Source organism: Bacillus rossius, chromosome 11, assembly GCF_032445375.1.
Source record: "Bacillus rossius redtenbacheri isolate Brsri chromosome 11, Brsri_v3, whole genome shotgun sequence".
NCBI classification, from domain to species: Eukaryota; Metazoa; Arthropoda; class Insecta; order Phasmatodea; family Bacillidae; genus Bacillus; species Bacillus rossius.
Genome location: NC_086338.1, coordinates 24,959,252 through 24,981,687, shown reverse-complemented (window position 1 = coordinate 24,981,687; position 22,436 = coordinate 24,959,252). Strand labels below are relative to the sequence as shown.

The 22,436-nt window shown below is 35.9% G+C and overlaps 1 protein-coding gene and 1 long non-coding RNA gene across 2 annotated transcripts in view; one reads left to right on the top strand and one right to left on the bottom strand.

Moving 5' to 3' along the window:
- The window catches only part of LOC134536700 (uncharacterized), a 50,704-nt gene extending 44,919 nt beyond the window's left edge, over positions 1–5,785 (bottom strand). The window contains exon 1 of the mRNA XM_063376563.1: positions 675–5,785. Coding sequence (XP_063232633.1) covers positions 3,649–5,703 — 2,055 coding nt within the window. The 5' untranslated portion in view covers positions 5,704–5,785 and the 3' untranslated portion in view covers positions 675–3,648. The remainder of the gene's footprint in view (positions 1–674) is intronic.
- Positions 5,786–6,548: 763 nt separating this feature from the next.
- LOC134536699 (uncharacterized) overlaps positions 6,549–22,436 on the top strand; it is a 45,347-nt gene continuing 29,459 nt past the window's right edge. The window contains exon 1 of the long non-coding RNA XR_010075844.1: positions 6,549–7,026. This is a non-coding gene — a long non-coding RNA (uncharacterized LOC134536699). The remainder of the gene's footprint in view (positions 7,027–22,436) is intronic.

Sequence of the window (22,436 nt, the reverse complement as noted above, 5' to 3'; positions counted from 1 at the left end):
TTTTCTTATTATTGCCCCTTAAACTTGGCCTCATGACAAACGCGATGTGTGTTTCTATCAAGTTTAAAGTTTTGTTATTAAAAACCTTGATCTTGTCACCCTGAAGCCGATATGCTGCATAACACTCACATACATGGTCTTTAAGGTGTAGTAATCCAGAATAAAGTACCTCGGTTGTTTATTATTTATTGTTCCTTAAACTTGGCCTTATGCCTAGGGAAGACTGTTTCTGCTAACTTATTCTAATACTAACATTAGGATCTTCATTTTGAATAAAAATTTTCTCTGTGAGTGTGTGTGCATGTATAATATTCTGTGTTATAATTACAAAAAAAAAAAAAAAAAATACTTATAGGCTAATCCTCAATACTGAAACACAGATTCTACACAATAAATAAAGCTCGAACAATATGGTTAGCTTGAATCTGTGATAGTATATGGAAAATTATAATTAAGTATGTAAAATTATGAACAAATAAACCATTTGTGTCAGCTCAAATGTTTGTTAAATGACTGGAAGTTAGGTTGGGCACATCATTTAAAAACACAAAAGTTATTGTCAATATTAAAATTGGGTTTCAACATTAATGCACACCACGATATAGTTTATATTATAATGTTTTAATTATAAATCCCGGCCAACTGTTGTCAATGGTAGAGAACGAAATTCATACCTTTGGACTTCTGAAATTCCGACGAGTACTCAGTATTAGTCGACAGACTCGATTGTATTTAGTTAATTTCTTCACTCATAAAATATAATCTTATACGATTATCATTTCAAAAGGAAAAACATGGCCTTTGTATTTCTTTTTAATTATTTCCTTTTCGAGGATATCAATTCTTTCATTCATTTTTAAAACTCCTTCCTAAGCATAGAGTAATGTACATACAATATCACAATTCCAATACCATAGCACATACTTCAATATATCAAACAAACATGGCACTGAAAACTAAATATATATTGATTCACAAAACCAATGCAAAAAGTTCATCTGAAACAATGTTTCGTTACAGATTGCCGCTCCCTGTTGTGTATATAAAAAAGTCGCTGTTATATTGTATCACGTGTCTGAGTTTTTCTTTTACACAACAGTTACAAACATCGCAACTTGCACAACATAGGTTTTTAATCAAAGTTTTTGACTATATATATAACAAATCTCGCAAGACTTGACCACTGATTTAATGAGAACAATAGGATGGTTTTAAGGGAGCAGTTTGACATCGTCCGGATGGCGAATTTCCCCAACGATTCAGTAGACAGCGGATCACCAGAGGAGAATCCTTGTTGGTGGCGGCTGATGCAGACTTTGATATAACAGTTTTTGAGCGATTGGGAGAAAGTTAATGCATCTCACCCCGGCACTCCTGTTACTGCAACATGACTCCATTAGAAGGGTGCCTTAACGAAGAGGTTCCCGAACAGCATCCAGGAAGAAAGGCATACTGGATGCGAGACGGAAGACATCCCGCTTCCATGGTGCCGCTCCAGCATTCGGACAGCGTTTTGTGGTCCGCGGCAGTGGCAGGGGTCGTCACTACGACCTGCTGTAATTGGTGATGTGGTGACGTGATACTGTCACATCATACACGACGTGGATGCTTCAAGTCCAGTTTTTCCCGTTAGGTACATTATCATTGTTACACATTTAGCTTTCGCACTCGAAGTATAGGTGTCCCAGCATAATCTCACTTCACTAAGCTTAATTATGTGCCACTTACATGCTTGCAAATGTAAGTTAATCACCTACCCTCACTTCTGTTTTTGCTGTTGCTGACACAGCAGGTTTAATTGAACTACTTAAATAACCCTAAACTTAGCTAGTTTCAAATTACATTTAAATTTTCATAAATTACGACAATATTCAATACTAACTTAAGTAATAATTGTAATGCTAACCTTCGCTAACAATAACTGTTTGAACATTAAAACACGTGTTAAACTTTATAATATCTCAATAACACAATAGATAAATTTTTTAGGATTTACAATTTTGTTTTAGTCATGATTAGTCATTTCCTTATGTACAATATGTGTCATATTAACTATCATTAATTAATCTTGGTTAGGGAATTGTACACAATGGTGGGTGTACTTTCCTAATTTGGATACTTTTGGAGTATCCCATACTCACGTTCGGTTATCTCCTGGATATAATAGAAGGTGTATATGTTTAAATCAAATTGAGAAAAATATTATTATTTCAAAGTAGTAATGTGTTCTAAACATACATGGGATTCATCATATATAATATAACTGACTACTTATATATGCATGTGCTTTGTATTTGTTTGAATAACTATAAACTCTCAATGCTGTCATGAACATACTACTACATACAGTAACACCATAGGCATTTTAGTTCAAGTCACAACATTTAAGTTAACACATGGAGTATGCCGAATACCATTGTTAACTATGACTAAAACTAAGCAAATCAGCTGGTTTTTGTGTATGCAATTAATGCCAATTACTAAAAATTCCTTAAAACAGTAGGTTTCTCTCAGGTTGCTTCCGAATAGTTTCACCGTATGACCTTGACATAATACATCAAACACTATGTTTGACTGCCCACCTGCAGCAATAGCTCTTCGGCTAAATGTCCATAGACACTGCAGTATCTATATCCCGGCGAGGGTGGCATATCTCTTCACCTCTTCGCAGGACGATCGACTGATATACAATTTCAGTCGACATACACGATGCCAAGCTCACATTAGTGCGACTCCTCGGTATACTGCAAACTGGATTATCACCTCACTACACACAATGTGTAAACAATACGTCTCTAAACCCCAGACTAACAATTAAATAAAATTTCATTTTATAAGCTGACTGCTTGACTATTTTAGCCTTTCGTTAGAAAGCTTCTGGACTCCATGTCGACATTATACTTGAGTGATGGGCGTTTTGTACTCTCGCAGTTGTGTTAGGTTGTATCTGCCTATGACTTGATTAGTCTTCAAATCCTTTAATGTGTAGCAATTCGAGTTCACGACTTCCGTGACGACATAGGGACCTGTGTAGAGTAGGAATAGCTTCTTAGTTACGAACTCCCAACTCTTGCTTATGGGTGCGGTTTTCCGCCATACTAGATCTCCTATGCAGAAGCTCCGATGCTTGGATGCTGGTTTTCGCCGACGTCTTACTGCAGCCTCTGATAGCATGTACTAGTTTACGAACTTCTCCACTGGGTAGATTGTCTTCTGTTGGTGGTATGTCATATTTGGGTAAATATGCAGGGTTGATCGTCAAAGACCGATCTAGACTCCTCCATTCGTGGAGTTGGCTAGGGCCACCTGAAATGTCTCCGCCGCAGGATTCAATGGCTCGTGGCGTGCGAAGTACCCTAACTGCTGCGTAGTTACTGGTGGTGAGAATGCTTTCTGAAAAGACGATGATGCTTGCTTACTGCCCTGAACGATGCTGCTGTTCCCTGAAACAGTGTTGACTTGGTGTGATGACAGTCGGTCCTCTTCGGTCTTGTTGGTGTATCGACTGTCGAAAGACTTGCGATATCTCTTTGCATCCTCGTACTCTTCGTCCGAATGAGACTTGCATCGTCCTGACGTAGATTTCTTGGGTGGCCGCCCCTCCGGTGATAGGGAACGCCGAATTCTGTTACCTCGTCGAGGTTCATCTCAGTACATTTGACTGTCTTCATTGTCACTGTGGTACTTTTGGTTACTTGACCACCAGGTCTTGCTCCTGTATGGACCTGAATGTCTGGGTGGACAATTGGAACGTTGGCTGTGGTAGCCACCTTTTCTTCTGTGGCCTTGCTGATTGCGTCGTGGATTCTCTTCACTCTCCCATTCTAGCAGGTTGACGACCGCTTGTCTGTCTTCTCGCTGCTTACTATCACGCGACTGCCAATAGTTATGTACCGGCTGATGCTTTGGGTATGTCACTTTCGTTTCAGACTCTTCTTTGCTGAATTGTGACTTGTGGAGCCTTTCCAATTTGTCCAGTAACAACAGCTGTTCCCGGAAGTCGGTAACATCTTTATAGCTTCTGCCACTCAGTTGCATTTGGTACTTTAAAGGAAGCTGTGTTGACACGGTAGCAATGAACTCTTCATCTGTCATAGCCAGGTCCAGGTATCTAGTTCTTTCATACATACTGGAAATATGTGCTTCCAGAGATGCTCCGCGCTTCGGATCGTACCGTTCAGTGTGAAGCTGTGCGCGTAAGTTCCCTTGGATCCTGAGATTCCAATACTGTTGTCGAAACTTCTCCTTGAAATGTTCATACGAGTGGGTGGTGTTTAGCTGTATTTCCCACCAGTAAAATGCATGACTCTTTAGAGCCGTGCTCAAACATCTCAGTTTCTCTGTATCGGATAAGCCAAAGGTTTTTACATACTCTTCAAATTTGTTTAAGAATCTTACAGGATTCTCGGATGACTTGCCAGAAAACGTTGGCATAGACTCCGACCATTGGCGAGCAGGGTGATGAATAAGTGCAGCCGGGTCTAGGCTGGTAATGTTGGCAGGCGTGTTCAGGATCTGTCTGTCAACTACTGGCATGTCTGGCGCAGTATCCTGACTCCTACTCTCCTTTAATGTACTGCTATTTTCGATTTCTGTTCTGGGAATATGGTTGTTAATAAGCGCTGATCCTAGTTCATGTACTCGTCGCTCCAATGATTGTACATGGGCTTCTACTTGGTGGTAGTGTTGTTCAACACGCTGACTCAGGGAGAATGTTTTAGCCTCAACAGCCTTCTCCGCAACTTGCATAACGTCGCCGCCGATCGCTTCGACTCGATTGCTTAATATGGATGTTGTCTCTTCTATGTGATCTAATCTTTCGGATAGGTGCAAGGTCTCTTCCCTTATGGCAGAGTGGTTATTAGAACACTGCCTCTTAAGCTCTTGGCGTTCTTGTGTAGCAGTGACGAGAAGCGCCTTCGTGCGTGACTCCAGCTGTTCGACCTGGGACTGTCCTTGTGAAACTCGATCAGCCAGCTGTTCCAAGGTCTTGTGTTGTTCCCTGAACTTTGACTCCAATCGCCCCTCTAATATATTGAGATCGGTTCTTAGACAGGTCTCTATGTTAAACAGTCCCGACTGTAATTCTGTACGCACGCTGCTAATGTCCGACTGTAGGTCTGTACGCACGCTGCTAATGTCCGACTGTAGGTCTGTACGCACGCTGCTAATGTCCGACTGTAGGTCTGTACGCACGCTGCTAATGTCCGACTGTAGGTCTGTACGCACGCTGCTAATGTCCGACTGTATACTACTTATGTTGACCTGCAAGTTGAGTAACATCTGGCCTAAACGATCCAGATCGAAGACTTCTGGTGATGGAATAGACACATGGCCCAAGACAGCTGTTTGTATAGGTTCTGTTACTACTGCATCCGCTGATATCCTATCCAAAGCTACATTAAAAGGTTCCTGAATTTGTTCAATTACAGCAGCTGCAGCTGGTAACACTGAAGTTCTGGAGGTGTCACACCTTGTAGGTATCTGAGCGGGGACCAACGGCCGCTCCAAACATTCACATTCTCTGGTAAGCGATGTAACCGGACTGTCCACTTTAACTACCCTTTCCTGTGAACCCATGTCCTCGGACGAAGCTGTTAGCGTGTCACTACCTGAGTTAATAACCTCAACTTCGTTTGACTCATTGTAGGTAGTCTCAGTTCTATTACGGAGACTGTAAACTGACGCACTACCTCTAGACATGGTGTATGGAGTAGGTAGTAAGATGCCCAATATTTTCAATAACAAACTAAAAAAAATACTAAATAACTAAACAAAGCACTCGTCGTACATTCGTGCCCCACGTACTGGGCTCCATTTTCTCTAATACTAACATTAGGATCTTCATTGTGAATAAAAATTTTCTCTGTGAGTGTGTGTGCATGTATAATATTCTGTGTTATAATTACAAAATAAAAATAAAAAAAAAATACTTATAGGCTAATCCTCAATACTGAAACACAGATTCTACACAATAAATAAAGCTCGAACAATATGGTTAGCTTGAATCTGTGATAGTATAAGGAAAATTATAATTAAGTATGTAAAATTATGAACAAATAAACCATTTGTGTCAGCTCAAATGTTTGTTAAATGACTGGAAGTTAGGTTGGGCACATCATTTAAAAACACAAAAGTTATTGTCAATATTAAAATTGGGTTTCAACATTAATGCACACCACGATATAGTTTATATTATAATGTTTTAATTATAAATCCCGGCCAACTGTTGTCAATGGTAGAGAACGAAATTCATACCTTTGGACTTCTGAAATTCCGACGAGTACTCAGTATTAGTCGACAGACTCGATTGTATTTAGTTAATTTCTTCACTCATAAAATATAATCTTATACGATTATCATTTCAAAAGGAAAAACACGGCCTTCGTATTTCTTTTTAATTATTTCCTTTTCGAGGATATCAATTCTTTCATTCATTTTTAAAACTCCTTCCTAAGCATAGAGTAATGTACATACAATATCACAATTCCAATACCATAGCACATACTTCAATATATCAAACAAACATGGCACTGAAAAATAAATATTGTACTATTACATGGTAATAGCACAGACATCTTCGTGTTTATTAAGATATCTGCTATGAATGTTTAGTAAATATTTCGCCTTATGACAACCATAAACTTTTCATCTGTGGAACTTTAATAATATTAATATTTTTTTCTTTCATCTGCATTGTTGTAATTTTCGTTAATTTTTTTACCGTTTATTTTTTATTCTGACCATCTGTTTAATTTGTAAATTCAATTAATTTTATTCTAGTTCCTTACCGTATTGTTGTAACCAAAGGCCATGAAAGGATGTTATGAACCATATATATTGGGTATACACGTATCTCAGCCACACAGGAACAGGAAGTAACTTAAAAAAGTGTGATTTTTGGCGTTACTACGTGTAGGCTAAGGCCTGACGCCTGAACAATTAAAATTATTAAAAATATGAGTTTAGGGTATCGTCGGTTGTGTACATTAATGAAATTGTTACAACTAAATATCTTAACGAACTGTAAGTAATATTTACTTGGATTTAAAGCAGTTATGTCAAGTATAAGCCAATTTAAGAATTGCTTAGCTAGGGACGCCATAATTAAGCAGTGTCGCCATTGTTCAAGGCTTAAGCGGCCAGTATAAATTTGCTTACATGCTTATAAATACGTGAGATTTCTAGCCAAACAAACTATATTGTTGCAAAAGTTGATAAAACTGAACTTCAATTAGATTGTGTATATAACATAATATAAAGAGAAGTAATTCTACTTAGACACCCAGAAGTCCTACTTTTAAGATAATCGTACTCCCGCTGAACTAAAGCCGTGTAATTCTATTTAAAATAGAATTTAATTTGATATTAAACTCTCTAATTTTTAACTCACTTTGAAATCATTTGATTTATGAACGATATAAATTTTGAAACAACTACTGGACTTAATTAAATCACTTTTGAACTTTTGGGTGTGATCTGTGCCAACATACATCCTAAGACATTTGAACTGCAAATAATCTCCAGGAAAGATTTGTCACAATATAAATTAAGTATTTTTAAGTAAATTCATATTTTATTGTTGAGTATTAAAATTGTTATAACTCCACCAACCTTAAATTCTTATACACACTTGGAAAGGATGAATATATACATTTCTTATAATATTTTCAAACTTACAAAAGATTCCTAATTATATCGTTGAATAATATTGTTAATTTTCATATGTATCAAGAGTCAGGTTCAGGTTATGTATGTCAGTGTATGTTTGTTATTGAAAGTGTTGCTGTGTTATGTTTACTATCTATGGTTCAAACTATTAAACTTCAGATTTTTCACCACTCTTTAAATAATCAATTTCCTATCCACATAATATACAAATTTCTTACTCCATAATTAAAATACTATATATTTCCATAGTAAACTACAGATTGGATTCGTCAGTTGTTACCGTCTACTATTGTTTATTTGTTAGAGCATTGTTTCTGAGGTTTTTATGCAATGTTATATTATTAAGTTTACGAAGGTATCAACAACACAGTACCTACACTTTTTTTCCTCCACCCTGTACTGCCTTCTCTCCCTACTTCAACAATAAATTAAAGAAAGAGAGAGATAGAATTATTAGTGTAACAAAGGGAGGTGCAGAACAATATATATCGATTCACAAAACCAATGCAAAAAGTTCATCTGTAACAATGTTTCGTTACATTATGGTTCTGTAATTAAAAAACATGATCTTGTCACCCTAATCTGATATGCTGCAACACACTCACATACGCGGTCTTTAAGGTGTAGTGTTCCAGTATAAGGTGTAGTGTTCCAGTATAAGGTACCTCGGCTTGTTTTTTAATTATTTCCTTTAAATTTGCGCTAATGACAGGAACGAAATGTTTTTCTCCCAAGTGTAAGGTTTTGTAATTAAAAAAACTTAATCTTGTTAACCTGAATCTGTAATTCTGCAACACACTCACATACACTGTCTTTAAGGTGCAGTATTCTAGTATAAGGTACCTGGGCTTGTTTTCTTATTATTGCCCCTTAAACTTGGCCTAATGACAAACGCGATGTGTGTTTCTATTAAGTTTAAAGTTTTGTAATTAAAAACCTTGATCTTGTCACCCTAGAACCGATATGCTGCATAACACTCTCATACATGGTCTTTAAGGTGTAGTAATCCAGAATAAAGTACCTCGGTTGTTTATTATTTATTGTTCCTTAAAGTTGGCCTTATGCCTAGGGAAGACTGTTTCTGCCGAGTTTAGGGTTCTGTAATTAAAAAACTGATCTTGTCACCCTGAATCTGATATGCTGCAACTCTCTCACATACGCTGTCTTTAAGGTGTAGTAATCCAGTATAAGGTACCTGAGTTTGTTTATTAATTATTGTCCTTTAATCTTGGCTGTATGTCTAGAGGAGAAGACTGTTTCTGCCAAGTTTAGGGTTCTGTATTAAAAAAACTTGATCTTATCACCCTGAATCTGATATGCCGCAACATACTCACATACACGGTCTATAAGCTGTAGTAATCCAGAATAAGGTACCTCAGTTTGTTTTTTAATTATTGTCCCTTAAACTTGTCCTTATGTCTAGAGGAGAATTTTGTTTCTGCCAAATTTAGGGTTCTTTTATTAAAAAAAATGATATTTTCACCCTGAATCTGATATGCTGCATAGCACTCACATACGCTGTCTTTAAGGTGTAGTAATCTAGAATGAGGTACATCGGCTTGATTATATTATATTGTCCCTTAAACTTGGCCTAATTTCTAGAGGAGAAGACTGTTTCTGCCAACTTTAAGGATCTGTAAATAAAAAACTTTATCTTGTCACCCTGAATCTGATATGCTGAAACACACTCACATACACGGTTTTTAAGGTGTAGTTATCCAGTTTAAGGTACCTCGGATTGTTTTTTAAATATTCTCTCTTAAAATATGTTATGTCTAGATGAGAATACTGTTTCTGCGAAGTTTAGTGTTCTGTAATTAAAAAACTTGATCTTGTCACCCTAAATATGATATGCTGCAACACACTCACATACACTGTCTTAAAGTGTAGTAATCCAGTATAGGGTACCTTGGGTTGTTATTCAATTATTGTCTCTTAAATATGGCTATGTTTAGAGGAGAAGACTCTTTCTGCCAAGTTTAGGGTTCTTTATTAAATAACTTATTCATGTCACCCTGAATCTGATATGCTGCACACACTAACATACACAGTCTTTAAGGTGTAGTAATACAGTATAAGGTTCCTCGGCTTGTTTTATGATTATTGTCCCTTAAATTTGGGCTAATGATAAGAACGATGTGTGTTTCTTCCAAGTTTAGGGTTTTGTAATTAAAAAACTTGTTCTTGTCACCCTGAATATCCTATTCTATGCAGCACATACTCAAATACGTGGTCTTTAAAGTGTAATAATCCAGATTAAGGTACATCGGCTCGTTTTTTAAATATTGGCCTTTAAACTTGGCCTTTTGTATAGAGGAGATGACTGTTTCTGCCAACTTAGGGTTATGTAAATAAAAAAACTTGATCTTGTCACCCTGAATCTGATATGCTGCAACACAATCACATACGCGGTCTTTAAGGTATTGTAATCGAGTATAAGGTACCTCGGCTTGTTTTTTTATTATTGTCCTTAAAATTTGCTCTAATGACAGGAACGAAATGTTTTTCTCCCAAGTGTAAGGTTTTGTAATTAAATACTTAATCTTGTCAACCTGAATCTGTAATTCTGCAACACACTTACATACGCGGTCCTTAAGGTGCAGCATTCCAGTATAAGGTAGGTACCTGGTCTTGTTTTCTTATTATTGCCCCTTAAACTTGGCTTAATGACAAACGTGATGTCTGTTTCTATCAAGTTTAAAGTTTTGTAATTAAAAACCTTGAACTTGTCACCCTGAAGCAGATATGCTGCAACACACTCACATACTTGGTCTTTAAGGTGTAGTAATCCAGAATAAAGTACCTCGGTATGTTTATTAATAATTTTTCCTTGAACTTGGTCTTATGCCTAGAGAAGACTGTTACTGCCATGTTTAGGGTTCTGTAATTAAAAAACTTGAGTTTGTCACCCTGTATCTGATATGCTGCAACTTTCTCACATACGCTGTCTTTAAGTTGTAGTAATCCAGTATAAGGAACCTCAGCTTTTTTTTTAATTATTGTCCCCTAAACTTGGCCAAATGACAAGAACGATGTGTGTTTCTTCCAAGTTTAGGGTTTTGTAATTAAAAAACCTAATCTTGTCACCCTGAATCTGATATTTTGCAACTCACTCACATACGCGGTCTTTAAGGTGTAGTAATACAGTATAAGTAACCTCGGCTTGTTTTTTAATTATTGTCTCTTAAAATTGGCTATGTCTAGAGGAGAAGACTCTTTTTGGCAAGTTTAGGGTTCTGTAATTAAAAAACTTGATCATGTCACCCTGAATCTGAAATGCTGCAATACACTCACATACACGGTATTTAAGGTGTAATAATCCAGTGTAAGGTACCTCGGCTTGTTTTTTAATTATTGTCCTTTAAATTTGGGCTAATGACAAGAACAATGTGTGTTTCTTCCAAGTTTAGGGTTTTGTAATTAAAAAACTCGATCTTGTCACCCTGAATATGATATGCTGCAACACACTCAAATAATGGTCTTTAAGGTGTAGTAATCCAGAATAAGGTACCTCGGCTTGTTTTTTAATTATTGTCTTTTAAACTTGGCCTTATGTCTAGAGGAGAAGACTGTTTCTGCCAAGTTTAGGGTTCTGTAATTAAAAAACTATATCTTATCACCCTTAATTTGATATGCCGCTACACACTCACATACGTGGTCTTTAAGGTGTAGTAATCCAGTATAAGGTACCTCGGCTTGTTTTTCAATTATTGTCTCTTAAACATGGCTATGTCTAGAGGAGAAGACACTTTCTGCCAAGTTTAAGGTTCTTTAATTAAATAACTTATTCATGTCACCCTGAATCTTATATGCTGCAACACACTCACATACATGATCTTTAAGGTGTAGTAATACAGTATAAGGTACATTGGGTTGTTTTATATTTATTGTCCTTTAAATTTGGGCTAATGATAAGAACAATGTGTGTTTCTTCCAAGTTTAGGTTTTGTAATTAAAAAACTTGATCTTGTCATTCTGAATATGATATGCTATGCTGCAACACACTAAAATACGCTGTCTTTAAGGTGTAGTAATCCAGAATAAGGTTCCTCGGCTTGTTTTTTAATTATTGTCTTTTAAACTTGGCCTTATGTCTAGAGGAGAAGACGACTTTTTCTGCCAAGTTTAGCATTCTGTAATTAAATAACTTGAACTTATAACCCTGAATCTGATATGCCACAACACACTCACATACGCAGTCTTTAAGGTGTAGTAATCCAGTATAAGGTACATAGGCATGTTTTTTAAATATTGTCCCTTAAACTTGGCCTTATGTCTGGAGGAGAAGACTGTTTCTGCTAATTTAGGGTTCTGTAATTAAAAAACTTGAACTAGTCACCCTGAATCTGATATGCTGCAACACACTCACATAGGCGGCCTTTAAGGTTTAGTAATCCAGAATAAGGTACCTCGGCTTCTTTTTTAATTAATGTCCTTTAAATTTGGGCTAATAACAGGAACGGTGTGTTTTTCTCCCAAGTTTAGGGTTTTGTAATTAAAAAACTTGATCTGGTTACCCTGAATATGATATGCTGCAAGACACACACATACACGTTCTTTAAGGTGTAGTAATACAGAATAAGGTACCTCTGCTTGTTTTTTAATTATTGTCCTTTAAACTTGGCCTTATGTCTAGAGGAGAAGACTATTTCTGCCAAGTTTAGGGTTATGTAATTAAAAAACTTGATCTTGTCATCCTTAATCTGATATGCTGCAACACACTCACATACGCGTTCTTTAAGGTGTAGTAATCCAGTATAAGGTGCATCGGCTTGTTTATCAAATATTGTTCCTTAAACTTGGCTTTATGTCTAGAGAAGAAGAATGTTTCTGCCAACTTAGAGTTCTGTAATTAAAATACTTGATATTGTCACCCTGAGTCTGATATGATGCAACTCACTCATATACGTGGGTTTTAAGGTGTCGTAATCCAGTATAAGGTTCCCCCTTCTTGTTTTTTAATATTGTCCCTTAAACTTGGCCTAATGTTTAGAGGAGAAGACTGTTTCTGCCAACTTAAAAGTTCTGTAATTAAAAAACTTGATCTTTTCACCCTGAATCTGATATGCTACAACACACTCACATAGGCGGTCTTAAAGGTGTAGTAATCTAGTATAAGGTACCTCGGCATGTTTTTTAATTATTGTCCCTTAAACTTGGCCTTATGTCTAGAGGAGAAGACTCTTTCTGGCAAGTTTAGGTTTCTGTAATTAAATAACTTGATCATGTCACCCTGAATCTGAATTGATGCAATACTCTCGCATACACGGTATTTAAGGTATTGTAATCAAGATAAGGTACCTCGGCTTGTTTTTTAATTATTGTCCTGTAAATTTGGGCTAATGACAAGAACAGTGTGTGGTTCTGCCAAGTTTAGGGTTTTGTAATTAAAAAACGTAATCTTGTCACCCTGAATATGATATGCTGCAACACACTTAAATAACGGTTTTTATGGTGTAGTAATCCAGAATAAGGTACCTTAGTTAGTTTTTTTAACATTGTTCTTTAAACTTGGCCTTATGTCTAGAGGAGAAGTCTGTTTTAACCAAGTTTAGGGTTCTATATTTAAAAAACTTGATCCATTCACCCTGAATCTGATATGCCGCAACACACTCACAATCACGGTCTTTAAGGTGTAGTAATCCAGAATAAGGTACCTCAGTTTGTGTTTTAATTATTGTCCCTTAAACTTGGCCTTATGTCTAGAGGAGAAGTTTGTTTGATGCTGAGTTTAGGGATCTGTAATTAAAAAAATTGATCTTTCACCCTGAATCTGATATGCTAAACTCACTCACATACGCTGTCTTTAAGGTGTAGTAATCCAGTATAAGATACCTCGGCTTGATTTTTAATTATTGTCTCTTAAACTTGGCCTTATGTCTAGAGGAGAAGACTGTTTCTGCAAACTTAGGGTTCTGTAATTAAAAAACATGATCTTGTCACCCTAATCTGATATGCTGCAACACACTCACATACGCGGTCTTTAAGGTGTAGTAATCCATTATAAGGTACCTTGGCTTGTTTTTTAATTATTGTCCTTTAAATTTGGGCTAATGCCAGGAAATATGTGTTTTTCTCCCAAGTTTAAGGTTTTGTAATTAAAAAACTTGATCTTGTCACCCTAAATGTGATATGCTGCTAAACACTCACATACGCGGTCTTTAAGTTGTAGTAATCCAGTATAAGGTACCTCTGCTTGTTTTTTAATTATTTCCTTTAAATTTGTGCTAATGACAGGAACGAAATGTTTTTCTCCCAAGTGTAAGGTTTTGTAATTAAAAAAACTTAAACTTGTTAACCTGAATCTGTAATTCTGCAACACACTCACATACACTGTCTTTAAGGTGCAGTATTCTAGTATAAGGTACCTTGGCTTGTTTTTTAATTATTGTCCTTTAAATTTGGGCTTATGACAAGAACAATGTGTGTTTCTTCCAAGTTTAGGGTTTTGTAATTAAAAAACTCGATCTTGTCACCCTGAATATGATATGCTGCAACACACTCAAATAATGGTCTTTAAGGTGTAGTAATCCAGAATAAGGTACCTCGGCTTGTTTTTTAATTATTGTCTTTTAAACTTGGCCTTATGTCTAGAGGAGAAGACTGTTTCTGCCAAGTTTAGGGTTCTGTAATTAAAAAACTATATCTTATCACCCTTAATTTGATATGCCGCTACACACTCACATACGTGGTCTTTAAGGTGTAGTAATCCAGTATAAGGTACCACGGCTTGTTTTTAAATTATTGTTTCTTAAACATGGCTATGTCTAGAGGAGAAGACACTTTCTGCCAAGTTTAAGGTTCTTTAATTAAATAACTTATTCATGTCACCCTGAATCGTATATGCTGCAACACACTCACATACATGATCTTTAAGGTGTAGTAATACAGTATAAGGTACATTGGCTTGTTTTATATTTATTGTCCTTTAAATTTGGGCTAATGATAAGAACAATGTGTGTTTCTTCCAAGTTTAGGTTTTGTAATTAAAAAACTTGATCTTGTCACCCTGAATATGATATGCTATGCTGCAACACACTAAAATACGCTGTCTTTAAGGTGTAGTAATCCAGAATAAGGTTCCTCGGTTTGTTTTTTAATTATTGTCTTTTAAACTTGGCCTTATGTCTAGAGGAGAAGACGACTTTTTCTGCAAAGTTTAGGATTCTGTAATTAAATAACTTGAACTTATAACCCTGAATCTGATATGCCACAACACACTCACATACGCAGTCTTTAAGGTGTAGTAATCCAGTATAAGGTACATAGGCATGTTTTTTAAATATTGTCCCTTAAACTTGGCCTTATGTCTGGAGGAGAAGACTGTTTCTGCTAATTTAGGGTTCTGTAATTAAAAAACTTGAACTAGTCACCCTGAATCTGATATGCTGCAACACACTCACATAGGCGGCCTTTAAGGTTTAGTAATCCAGAATAAGGTACCTCGGCTTCTTTTTTAATTAATGTCCTTTAAATTTGGGCTAATAACAGGAACGGTGTGTTTTTCTCCCAAGTTTAGGGTTTTGTAATTAAAAAACTTGATCTGGTTACCCTGAATATGATATGCTGCAAGACACACACATACACGTTCTTTAAGGTGTAGTAATACAGAATAAGGTACCTCTGCTTGTTTTTTAATTATTGTCCTTTAAACTTGGCCTTATGTCTAGAGGAGAAGACTATTTCTGCCAAGTTTAGGGTTATGTAATTAAAAAACTTGATCTTGTCATCCTTAATCTGATATGCTGCAACACACTCACATACGCTGTCTTTAAGGTGTAGTAATCCAGAATAGGGTACTTGGGCTTGTTTTTTAATTATTGTCTCTTAAACTTGGCCTTACCTATGTCTAGAGGAGAAGACTATTGCTGCCAAGTTTAGGGTTCTGCAATTAAAAAACTTGATCTTGTCACCCTGAATCTGATATTCAGAAAAACACTCCCATTAGCGGTTATTAAGGTGTAGTAATCCAGTATAAGGTACATCGGCTTGTTTATTAAATATAGTCCTTTAAACTTGCCTTTATGTCTAGAGGAGAAAACTGTTTCTGCCAACTTAGGGTTCTGTAATTAAATAACTTGATTTTGTCACCCTGAATCTGCTATGCTGCAACACTCACATATGCGGTCTGTAAGGTGTAGTATTCCAGTATAAGGTACCTCGGCTTGTTTTTTAATTATTGTCTCTTAAAATTTGTTATGTCTAGAGGAGAAGACTGTTTCTGCCAATTTTATTGATTTGTAATTAAAAAGATTGATCTTGTCACCTTGAATCTGATATGCTGCAACATACTCACATACGCCGTCTTTAAAGTGTAGTAATCCAGTATAAGGTATCTTGCTTTTTTTTCAATTAATGTTCCTTAAACTTGGCCGAATGACTAGAACGAATTGTGTTTCTTTCAAGTTTAGGTTTTGTAATTAAAAAAATTTGACCTTGTCACCCTGAATCTGATATTCAGAAAAACACTTCCATTAGCGGTTATTAAGGTGTAGTAATCCAGTATAAGGTACATCGGCTTGTTTATTAAATATAGTCCTTTAAACTTGCCCTTATGTCTAGAGGAGAAAACTGTTTCTGCCAACTTAGGGTTCTGTAATTAAATAACTTGATTTTGTCACCCTGAATCTGCTATGCTGCAACACTCACATACGCGGTCTGTAAGGTGTAGTATTCCAGTATAAGGTACCTCGGCTTGTTTTTTAATTATTGTTTCTTAAAATTTGTTATGTCTAGAGGAGAAGACTGTTTTTTGCCAATTTTATTGTTTTGTAATTAAAAAGATTGATCTTGTCACCCTGAATCTGATATGCTGTAACACACTCACATTCGCGGTCTTTTAGGTGTAGTTATCCAGTATAAGGTACCTCGGCTTGTTTTTTAATTATTGTCCCTTAAACTTGACCTTTTGTCTAGAGGAGAAGACTATTTCTGCCAAGTTTAGGGTTCTGTAATTAAAAAACTTGATCATGTCACCCTGAATCTGATATGCCGCCACACACTCACATACTCGTTTTTTAATGTGTAGTTATCAGTATAAGGTACATCGGCTTGTTTATTAAATATTGTCCCTTATACTTGAACTTATGTCTAGAGGACAGGACTGTTTCTGCCAAGTTTAGGGTTCTGTAATTAAAAAACTTGATCTAGTCACCCTGAATCTGATATGCTGCAACACACTTACATACGCGCTCTTTAAAGTGTAGTAATCCAGAATAAGGTATCTGGCTTGTTTTTTAATTATTGTCCCATAAACTTGGCCTAATGACAAGAACGATGTGTGTTTCTTCAAAGTTTAGGGTTTTGTAATTAAAAAATTTGATCTCCTCACCCTGAATCTAATATACTGCAACACACTCACATACGCTGTCTTTAAGGTGTAGTAATCCAGAATCAGGTACCTCGGCTTGTTTTTTATTTTTTATCCCTTAAACATGGCGTTATGTCTAGAGGAGAAGACTATTTCTGCCAAGTTTAGGGTTCTGTAATTAAAAAATTTGATCTTGTCACCCCTTATCTTCTTTTGCATCAAGCGGAATGTTGCACCATTTATTATTTTATTTTATAATTAATTATTTTAATATTGTATTGTTGCCTAGTGTTGAAAGACTTTGAAATCTGTTAACTTAGTATACATTTTATGTTTTGAATTGATTTTTTTTACCCCCCCCCTCCCCCCTGTTTTTTATATACCTATAAACCTCTTTCAAGGGTTCTTTACGTATTTTTTTTTTTTAATATTACATTTTTAATTTATTTTTATATATGTCGTTTTTGCATGAAGTCATTGTTTTGCTTTGATAGGTTTTTACTGTACGGTACTATAATTATGGTACACATTTAAAAACGAATCTGAAATTAGAGGTGTGTTGTTACAGCAATTTTCGGTATCAGTACCAACATTATAGTGATACAGTAATGTACTAGTTACAATATCTGATACTTTTGTATCAGATATAGCAGTAGCGGTCCCAGGAATCAACGAGGTATCAGCATTCTCGTTACAGGTTACACATCCTCCGTGCCGTCATCACCAGCGTAAAAAGGTATCGGTGTCTCTGATACATTATTTATCAAGCCTGGTAATTCTCTACCTCTGTTACTCTCATGCACGCCTGATACAGCCAGTATCAATCAGTTCAACATTCACTGCAGTTTGTCCTGGCCGTGTATTACCATGTACATTGTTGCGGGCTGTCATGCTTTGTAGTTAGTATCTGTATAGTGAAATAAGGAATGGATAAGTGCAAGAAAAAGACTTCATTTGTGTGGAATTTTTTCATGGAAAATAATGAGTTTGCTAAGTGTAATTTGTGTAAACAAAAACTGAGTTATAACGCAATAGGTACTATTTGTTAAATAGTGACTGAACTTGCAAAGTGTTTTTGGTTTTTTTATCGATATTGGCACTTCTATCTGCCTGATGTACCTAACTCAAATGTCTATTGATATAGTATGCTCACTAATGTACCTATCTGTTTTTTTTATTTTTAATTTTTGATAAAATCGTAATCTTTTAATGTATGAAAACACTAGTTACTAATTGTTTTCGAAAAAAGAATGTCCATATGTTGATTACATCTGTTATTAGTGTCAACTGAGAATTTATTTGCATTTTCATAGCTGTTAGGTGCACTAATATAAATATTATATCTTGTATTAATGTACTTTTTAATATTAAAATTTCATTAGTTTTATTATTGAAAGAGACGGTGCACGCACTGCGCACTGAGCATACTTTGATGTGGGACAATAAACAAAACGAATCGTAACAATTTCGCTCTGCGCCTCTCCTTCAACGCCTTCCCCTGCGCTTCCTCCCCTACATTATTTCCCTTCTTTATCCCTTATTCGTCGTGCCGCTCCCTGCCCTTTCACAAGCTCCGCCCAAGTGACCGTCATCTGCGATCGGGTTCTGCGCACGCGCACATTGGCCGTGGTGTTGTTCCAGGCGAATTCAAAAACTGATACTAAAATACTTGATACTTTTCAAGTGTACTCGTTTGCAGTACCTGATACGGGCATGTATCAGTTAAAAAATATCAGGTTTTTTCTTTTCGACCCACCTCTATCTGAGATTCGAATATAACTTATCCCCAGTCACATATCTTGATTTTCCCTAACTTATGGTACATATTTAAATTTTAACTTTATTAAAGATCGTTAGAAATTTAATTACAAGTATTAGCCATTCTATTTTGTTAGTGTTTGTCTTTTTTCAAGTTAAGTTTGTAAACAAATAAAGTTAATAAAGAAATAATATTTTAAATACAACATTCTTTATATTAAATTTACAAACAAGTCTTTTACAGCATATCTGATGTTGATATTAGGTTAGTTTATTTATATTAGATGAAATCGTATACCTAGCTGCAATAAAATTATGTAAATGTCTTAACGATGTGCATGAAAAATTTAGATGCAATTGATAAGTATTAAATGATATATAATTTTGGCCTTAGAACTTTCTCACGTAGGTTAATTTGTAAAATCATGTTTTCAGTAAATATGTAGCTCATTATTCTTAGTAGTTAAATATGTTAGAGATAAAAGAGATGTTCAACTCATACAGATGTCCATGTATTTCCTATTAATCTTTCTGGAATAAATAAACAGGTCCCTTGGTTAGTTGGTGTATAATGAAGAGCTGTAGCAAACCGTATGTATTCGGCACTGAGTAACGGGTGCGCCATCTAGTACCGAATAACGAAACGTTACACACGAATGCATTTCGTTACTCACATTTTTCGTAGTCTGAAACATTTCACTTGTAGTTCTACACTTTACCTATTAAATCAAATTAAATTTAGAATGACTTAAACACAAGTTTGGTTAAAAATACGGAAAAGTGAAAAAAATGCACCTTTCGCAGTTTGGTATGTAATGTATAAGTATGTTTTCTACAAATTACGAATGTTGCGAGGCCGCGACGTCATACTGTACGCGTACGCAATACGACTCAATTCGTTGCTCTAACATAACATTGCATGCTATGTAGTATCAGAAGTAATGAGTAACGTAACGATACGATAGTAACGAGTACTAATTGTTATAGTACCGAATACATACGGGTACACTTTTTTTCATTACTTTTACACCTCTACTTAAATTAATAAGTAAATTCTAGTCAATAATGTAAAAGAAAGAAGTAAATAATTTATTTTTTTAAACTCATATTTTTTATTTCGTGGAAAATCCCTGACTACTGTAAATCCCCTTTCTGTGGGAAACACCTATTCTATGGAAAGGAAATACCGATTAAATTTCTTACTTTGCGGCTTTTCCGTAAAGTAAAAATAACAAGACGAAAATACCATTTTCCAACACTTCAGACGTTTCTATATTTACCATGAAAACAGCGTTAATAAATTCTTACTAGTTTCTGAGAAATCCCAATTTTTTAGCTCACATTTCAATATCTGTGCATTGCAGTTGCCGTCACCATTAATTGTTTAGACGTGTTGGTTTGTTTGTTTTGAAGAACTTAAAATATTGTTAATGCGCGATTATATAAGGCTAGCTACATTAAAAATACTTTCAAATATTGTGGACGATTGGTTGGGCTAAAATTGCTACAATTAAAATTACTAAAATATTTCTTATGAGTTCTTAGGAATTAAAAATTTAAGATGTAGCAATACTAACCTAACCAACAGTTCACAATGTTTTAAAGTATTTTTTTACGTTGCTTACGTAAACTATGAATCGTTCTTTAGTATGATAAATGAAATTAAAAAAAAATTGGTTGTCTGTAAAGTCGGTTTACGGACAATAGTTTAATGTGACGTCATAACAAAACATTGATGAAATGATTGATCCAGAAGAAAATGAAATATCATATTCGGCTTGAGACTGAGCCGTATAGGTTTTTGCAACCAAACCATTTAGGCATTAAAAATATTATATTCTTTGAGGAAGAAATTTTTTTTTTATATTTTTCTATATTTTGTATGATAAAATCTACCTCTGCATACTTTTATGAATAAAATTGAATCATTTTTATTAAATTATCACTATTTTATATGGATACAAAGGAGTGAAATGATATCTACAATTTAATTAATAAATTTACTTTTATTTGCATTCATTAATTCAAATATACTTATTACTTTTGAAGATTCATGCGCGCCGTATTTATTTTTATAAGTACAAAAAAAATTTCAGCCACCGGGATTTGATCCGTCAACTTATCGATTGGTAGTCAGCGATGCTAATTGCACAGCCACGAGGCCATATTAGAAACAATTGTTTCAGATGTTATAAATTAATAATATTCCACGCACAATATTTGTTTGAATTTCTTTTAACTAGCATATTCTCTGTTGGACTCAAAATATTTACACGCTCGTGGGCTCATAACTATAATACAGTGTGTGATTTAGTTGATCAAATAATAACTCATGACAAATAATTACCAATGTCAAACTAAAGCGTGAAAAGTATCATACCAGTGACGCCAACCGCCGGTGCTCCCTCTGGTTCGCACAGGCCGTTATGTCACAACAAAACTTACTCTTAAGTGCATCGAACACGCCCGAGCGTGATGTCCGCCGAGTGAGTGAAAGTGCACCGCGACGAACACTAAGTTGATTACAGCGCCCGGCCGGGTGTGGCAATGCGCTAAATTAAATCAGTAATTATTCTTTTAAAACAAAAACAACCAGATTAATAACAATTAAAAGATAATTAATTCAAGTGAAATTATGTCCAATTGTTCAATAATCATGTATTGTCAAATATGTTATTTAAGTCCAAAACTGGTCGGAGCTGTTTTCCAGCGCTTCATGTGCCTTGGCGCGAGGTCGTGCGGCGCCCTCGAGTTCAGTTGCTGTTGGGAGCTCACAGGGGTCGGTCGCTCCGCGAACGCAGAGCCTGCAGATTTCGCGCCACATCCAAGTCATCGCAATAGTGTAAGTTCATTAAATCCTTTTTTCAGCTCTGCGCCCGACCCCGCTCAGTCGTACGTCATTTCGTGCGACTCATAACTTAACGTGTTTATTCCCAACAGGGAAATTTCTATTTACTACGTAATTTTCATGTCCTGAGCAGACGGACAAGGTAAATGAGTCTTACGCAGTTTTCAAGCTTCAAAGTCAGTTAATCATCATTTGTCATAGGCTCCTAGCCAGCCTTGTGTGTCGAGTTCTAACTCGTTAATCTACGTATTTACAATTTATCTTATTTAACTGTGTAATATCTAACTTGCAATCTAACCACGTAATAATTGTTTTAAGCTGTAATAAGTGACTATGACTTTTATGTTCTCATCTAGCCGGGCCTAAGTACATTTCGGGACATTAACGTTTTGTAACAGGTTAGATTGCAAATAACTTTAGAGCATTCAATTGTATGTGCTGTTTTACATGTGAACGTCATTGACTACATAAGCCATTGCAGCATAGTAGCTCCGCGATTATTTGCCGCATCCTTCAAGTCGATAACGGCCACAGTATAAGTCCGCACATACCGTTTTGCCATCTATCCTGGTCGCGCGCATCGTCTATGTATAGAGACTCGCGTGCAGCGACGGTCAGACAACAGACGCGGCCAGTTCTTGGACAAGCGTGTGTAACGGTTTTTAATAAAGTTACAGAGTCGTGTCAATCAGTTTACCATTTATTTATAAGGCGTCCTGGGTGGCCTGAACAGCCCGGGTAGTTTTCAAAACGCGATGCGCTCCTGCCTGCAGCCACGAGGCCGAATCCCCGTTTTTGCCCCCTGAGATCATTTTCAACTTAATAATTACTCGAAAACTTAAACAGGCA